The sequence below is a fragment of the Eschrichtius robustus genome, chromosome 3 (genome assembly GCF_028021215.1).
Source record: "Eschrichtius robustus isolate mEscRob2 chromosome 3, mEscRob2.pri, whole genome shotgun sequence".
NCBI lineage: Eukaryota > Metazoa > Chordata > Mammalia > Artiodactyla > Eschrichtiidae > Eschrichtius > Eschrichtius robustus.
In genome coordinates, this window is record NC_090826.1 from 187419968 (window position 1) to 187426604 (window position 6637).

General features: G+C 48.5%; 1 protein-coding gene across 1 annotated transcript; it reads right to left on the reverse strand.

Annotated features, from left to right (window-relative positions):
- Positions 1–1911: 1911 nt before the first annotated feature.
- On the reverse strand, positions 1912–5044 carry ZNF281 (zinc finger protein 281). The gene is made up of 2 exons (XM_068541857.1): positions 4972–5044; positions 1912–4853 (listed from the first exon to the last, which is right to left on the reverse strand). The coding sequence occupies exon 2, from the start codon at positions 4833–4835 to the stop codon at positions 2226–2228; it is 2610 nt and encodes an 869-aa protein (XP_068397958.1). The 5' UTR covers positions 4836–4853; positions 4972–5044; the 3' UTR covers positions 1912–2225.
- Positions 5045–6637: the final 1593 nt, after the last annotated feature.

Sequence of the window (6637 nt, forward strand, 5' to 3'; positions counted from 1 at the left end):
GACATGAATATTTTATGAAATGTAGTTAACAGAAAAATCTGAAAAATGTGACTGGATATCAAGTGATATCTCCTTTCTTCAATTTTGTGATTGATTAACAGGTATTTTATTGGTAGTAAACTAGAGCAAACAATCAGAATAGTACATATGCAGTATTCAGTACACACAATAAAAGTTAAAGAAATTCAAAACCTGTATAAAACAAAACACTGGAGAAAAATCATACAGCTCAAGAGATACAGTGGTAAAGGTCCTCTCCATCCTTTGATTACAGCTTGTACTCTGTACCCAACAGAACTTACCGCGCTTAGCAAAATAAGAAATACATACTTTTTAGTACTGAGTGTATTTAAGAGGATTAAACACATTTTCTAAGGTCCTTGCAATGACAATAAGTGACCCTTTAGCTGGTAGAGCAGACTTAAGGGAGGAAAGTGGGGAAAGGAAATTAACTAGTATGTTGTAACCATTTTAAATAATTTCTCATTTTCCAAACACTGCTTTCATTAACAGAAGTGTTTTACACTTGCACAATATTAATTACTTTATTATACATGGAAGCCTGTGGTAGGCTGATTACACAATTAGACTGCAAACAACCAGTGGTACTTTTCTGACGTCAGAAGAGTACATAAGACTGAAACATCACCAAAAGTACATAAAAAACTCATCAGCATAAACATCAAAGTACATTAAAAATATAATCAGGAAAAAAATACAATTGCTAAAAAGTGGTTTAGAGCAGAGCCACTGTCTACCAGTGGCTTCAAATGGCAAATTAGCGTTCATAGCAAGTTTGGATGACTTTACAAGACCCCTGTACAATACTGACTAACGCACCCTTTTAAAATGTACATTACACAGGCTGCAATTTCATAAAGAGGTTCTGATGTCAATACTAAATAAGCCACTCTTACCCCTCACATCGGCTTTGTCACCGGTTGGAATTACCACCTTATTAATATCCACAGCTCTGAGCATGTGGGGCTTTATTATACATGGACATCTGTGTGGGTTCTGTTTTTAAAAAGGGGGAGGGTGGATGTTTATTCGACTGTTTGGATGCCGGAAGGCATAGGAAATGCATAACAAATTACCTATTGGAATGTGAATCATTCTAAAATTGAAACTGTCCAGATAGGGAGAAGAGGGAACAAGGAAGGCCCAGCACTCTGAGAAAGGACAGGTTAAGAACAAAAATAACATAAAATACCCCCAGAAGTGCGGGTGACATGTAGTAAGAGACAGAGAACAATGTTTTTAGGCCACGTATAATAAATAACACACACCCCAAATTTCAAAGAATTATGTAATTCCAACTTGGGTTCTAATACTGCAACTGATCAACCACTTGGACTTCAACACTGTTCCCATCAACTCCTGATGGAGTCACAGCCTTGTTACAGTTGGGATAAGGAGAGGGTGCCTTTTTTTTTTTTTTTTTTCCCTTTTATTAAAGCTATCATTCCAGGCTTTGATCAAAGATCCAAGAATATTTGTTCTACCAGGCTGGAATGAATGTGGTTTGGAAGTTCAGAGTACATTTAAAAGCTGCAACAAAATATAGGTAGCCAACATCTCAGAATTTTGGATCAGCCCAGATGGAGACAGCAATTTGAAATGTTTTCGATCCCTTACTTAAATGATGACACGTGTATCGTATCAGCCCAGATAGAGCAATTTGAAATGTTTTCGATCCCTTACTTAAGTGATGAAATGTATTATCATACTATCTGTAAATTGGATATTCCATTACAGTGATAACGTACAGAATTCCCATGCGTTATTACACTTTCCTGAGAGTAAAGCAATTAGAATAACCTTAATCCTAGCAACAAAGTTTTTTTTTTTGTTTTTTTGTTTTTGTGTGGTTTTTTTTGTTTTGTTTTTTTGTACGGTTTTTTTTTTTTGTTTTTTTTTTGTTTGTTTTGTTTTTTTTGCATTTAAAACTTTTGGGCTATTCCCTGACCATCTATACATGTAAATTTGATTGCTAAACATTGTCACTTTGAATGTCAAACTATTTTAATCTATTGATTTGATTAAAAATCATAATACAAACAGAGCTAAAATCACACTAACAAAATAAACTAAATATGAAAAGTTGCATTGAAAGGGCATTACATTATTCTTAATAGGATCGTGTAGAAACATTCCAATGGCAGTGTTCTCAAAATAAAACAAAATTACATTAGAAGACCTCCAGCCTGGTCACTCTTGGGACCTTACCTGTAACTCTGGCTGGTGGGGGTCTTTCCTCTGGTACTACATGGCTCACTAACATCAGACATCATGTTTGTATACCCTGAGAAATCTGACACTGAAGTCCTTGCTCTATGGTCCACTTCTCCATTAGAGTTCGTGATAAAGGTCATTGGCACCCTGCTGCCCGACTTGAACTGAGAACCGAATGCTTGTGCAAAGTTCTCAATCTGGTACGTTGTTCTGGGCTCTACGTCCTTCTGAGGATCCATCTGGCCAGCTAACTCCTGAGATGGCATCTGAAAGCTCGCTGAGGACTCTAAGTTTTTCTGTTGTTCCTTCTGGCTAGTCAGTTTCTGAGATGAGGACTGGAAGGCTGATGAAGTCTCTAGATTCTTCTGAGAATCTATCAGGTCATCCAGCTCCTGGGAAGGTGTCAACTGCTGATGTGTGGCATCCAAAGCAGACAAATAAAGACCTGGCTGAGACCCAAACAACATCCCAAAAGGAGGCTTTGGCAACGAAGATGGCAACACTGAGGTAACAGACTGGCCAAAACCACACTCCAAAGGAGATGTAGTGTATATCTGTTTTTCTGGAAATAAAGTGTGGTTGTGGAGAGGTGAAGACAGACTGACAAATTGGAAACCGTGTCCCAGAGTAAAACCTGCATTCGTGGATTTTTCGAAAGCCTGCTGGAGGTATTTGGAGTATTCTTGCAACATGCTTGCCTTGTCATTTGAAGCAGTCTGGGTGCCCGGGCTCAAATTTTCTTCTTGAACCAGTTCTGAGTGTTCTCCTGAGGCGTGCAGATCCACTCGTGGTTCTGTTATGTTGAAAGGATCCTCCTTCTGGCTCTCGGACTTGTTGGAGTACTGATCCAAAATACTTTGTAAAACCTCGTCAGGAATTCCCGACTTGTCATGACAAGACTTAATTTCCGCATTCAGGGCCGAGGAGTCAATAAGGGACAACGGGGCCTCACTGTCCAAAACACCGACGCCCGCCGACTGAATGACGGACTGCTGGGAGACCATGTGTCCCACGTTCACGGAAAAGGCACTGTTGCTGCTGGCGGTGGGTAGGTATCTTCTTTTCTTTGAGAACTGCATGGCATCGTCATAATTACTGCTTATTTGACCTTGTTTGCCACTTGCACTTTGGAGGAGACTAATGGTCTCCACGCTACTGTTTGACACGATGCCAAGGGAGCCACTCGGTTTCCCAGACAAGGACTTCTGTCCAACTATGTCTGGTAACGGTGACACAAAGTTCAGGTAGTTTTTATCCATGCTCTTCCGGCTTCCTTTCTTAAAGATCAATTTTGGCACCCTCTTCTGGAGTTCCTCTATGCCAGCGCCAATGATGCCCCCACTGGAAGACACAGTAGGCATTTCTACTGAGTAACTCTGCATGTTTATGCTGTTTGACATATGGGAGTCATTTGCTTTCCCAGTCTTGGGCTCCTTGTTTTCAACAGCTATGCTTCTCGACTTCGCTTTTCTCCTTGAAGAACTTGTACTTCCCTGAGACAACACAGCCAGGTTACCTATGTTGCTATGGTTGCTGGATGACCCAGGCTCTGCACTGGGCGCCCCCTTCGCCAGGGCTTCGCCGCACGTGCGCCTGTGCTTCAACAGTCTATCAGTCCTTGAGAAATACTGCTGGCAAGTGTCACATTTGTATGGCTTTTCTCCACTGTGCGTCCGCTTGTGTCTCTCCATATGGTACTTCTGGATGAACTTCATGCTGCACTGATCGCACCCGAAGGGCTTCTCCCGGCTGTGGATCTTCTCGTGCCTCTGCAGCAGGTACTTCTGGATGAAGCCCATGCTGCACTGGCTGCACTGGAAGGGCCGCTCGCCGGTGTGGATGAGGACGTGCCTCCGCAGGTGGTAGGAGCTGCGGAAAGCGGCGCTGCAGTGGTCGCAGATGTGAGGTTTCTGGCTTGGGGACAGGACGGCGCCTTCTCCGTCTCCCGCCAGCGACGGCTTGGAAGATGCGCCCGGCTTCCTCTTGGCTTTGATTCCCTGAGATTCTGGCTTTGGCCTCTTGGCCTTCTTGAGGCTCGCGTCCGGCTTGGGCTCCTCGGGGCCGCGGGGGTCGTCAGTCCGGCCGAGCAGCACGTCGCGGGGGTGCGGGGCGGGCGGCGGCGGGTGCAGGACGCTCAGGTCCTGGATGACGCCCGGGCAGCCCGCGTCCCCGGCGCCCAGCCCCGGCGCCCGCTCGTCGGCCCCCGCGAACAGACCCCCGTAGTGGGGGTGGGGGGCGCCCGGCGGCTCCTCGGGGTCTGCCGGCTTCTCCTGCTTGATGCTGACCAGCGACTGCAGGAAGCCCCAGGAGGTCCTCTGCGCCGGGAAGGCCGCGCCGGGCGCCGCCGGCTCCTTCTTGAAAGTCACGTCCGGGGCGGGCGCCGGGGGGGGCTCGGCGGCCGGGGCCGCGGCCGGGGCGGCGGCCAGCACGCACTGCGGGGGAGGGGCGGCCGCGCCCGCCGGCCGCGCGAAGCTGGCGACCGGGGGCAGCCGGTGGTTGAACATCACCATGCCCGGCGGGAAGCTAGGCTCCATCTCCGCCCGCCCGCCGCTACCCGCGCCGCCGCCGCCGCCGCTCAGGAACGCGCTGCCGACTTTCATGCCCCGGAGCAGGCCTGGCTGAGGAGAGGAAGGAGGAGTGGGCCGGCCGCCGGCCGCGGCGCCCCCGCCAGCCCCCGCCCGCGCCCCCGGCCCGCGCCCGCCCGCCCGCCCACCGCCGCCCGCGCCCCACACTTACGGGTCCCGCCGCCGCCGCCGCCGCCGCCGCCGCCGCCGCCGCCGCCTCCGGTTAATAAAAATAACGCCGTCCTCTCCACAATGGAATTAAAAGCCTGCGCGGCACTGCGCAGCCGCGGCGCGGGGCCTGCCGGGAGCTCGGCGACCCGGCCCCAGGGCCGCCGCGCCGGCCAGCGCGCCTGCGCCGCGGCTTCCGCCCGGCCGCCTGTCAATCACTCGGGTGGTTGGGCGGAGGGAGCCCCCGGGAGGGGAGGCCCCGGGCGGCCAGACGCGATTGGTGGGCCGCGCGCCGGGCGTCGGGGGGCGGGGCCCGGGGCGGGCTGCTGCGCGGCGGCGGAGAAAGACCGGAGGGAGGGGATGCTGCGGGGCGGGCCTGGCCGGCTCGGCCCTCTCGGCTTTGCGGCTTGCAGGCCGGGTGTTGCAGCCGAATCCAGCCCCGGACGGGGGAGGCTTGGGGCGTTGTGGGTTCTGCCTGTGTGCCCTGAACCTCCAGTGCTCAGCATCTACTGGGACAGGTTGCTTCCGGTACCCCTCCTTGTCTGTCACACACTTTAATAATGGGCGCTTATCCTCTGCATTTGTGGGAGGGGCCTGCTTTGAAACCGCAGCAGAGGTACCGTTGCAAAAAAAAAGGTTGTCTTACTGCCAACCTACCTGAAGGCTACTGAAAGAGGAAGCCGCGTGTAGTCCAGGTGCGGCAGCCCTGTAAAACACGCCCGCACGCATACTTCATCATCATCAGATGTTCTTTAAATGCCCACAGGCCTTCTCAGTTCGGCTAATGAGTCCGCTGGTCCTGTTCTATTGCTGCCTGGCCCTCTATGTTATTTATGAAAAATCGACTGCCAGGCCCTTGTAAGAGCTCTACTCAGATCCACTCTGCCCTCCCCAGTACAGAATACTGAGAAACAGAGGCAAAATCACTAATTGTTCTCTTAAGGAAAATTACAAAGTAAAATCTTGAAATCAAAGAGCAACAAAAATCAAACAAATATTTATTCAGTGCCTAATGTACACACAAGGCACCCACTGTCATGTTAAGCGAAAATCTAAACCAGCAGCTTTCCTAACCAAGAGTGTATGTAAAGCACAGGATTATTTTTCTAGAAAGAACCAGCACTAAGACAACAATTTCTTTCCATGGTACGTTTTCATAATGAAATTACAAGTCATTTGTCTCACAATATTTCTAGCCAAATAACTTTTCATAGTTAAATAATAAATGACTTCTCTGAGAAATTTTGCAACTGGAATCATAAAGATTATTAACTAATCCTTATGGGCCTCTCTGAGCCTGCGCAAAAACTTAAAAGACACTATGTAATTAGTATTTTGAGACAAGAAATATTAGTATTTTTCTAACTCCATGCAACTACATAGAAGTATTCTGCCACTTAAACTGTGAAACTCTAATCCTATCAAGTATATTTCAATGTTAAAAGACTGAAAACTCAAAAACTTAAGGCAGTAGTAAAATATTAGTCAATGCCTATGAGAAATGAGGCTGTCCCTTTGCTCAGGGTGGCAGTGTTTAATGGTAAGCTGGGATGCATATAAGCTAGTCCAAGCATGAAGGGCAACAGGACACTCATGAAAAGCCAACTTTGTTCCTCAGTTATCAAGATAAGAAACCTGTCATTTCTCTCATTCACTCTGTCAGCCTTGAG

Coding starts and splice junctions, on each gene's coding strand:
- ZNF281 (XM_068541857.1), bottom strand. CDS start 4,835: ATGAAAGTCGGCAGCGCGTTCCTGAGCGGCGGCGGCGGCGGCGCGGGT.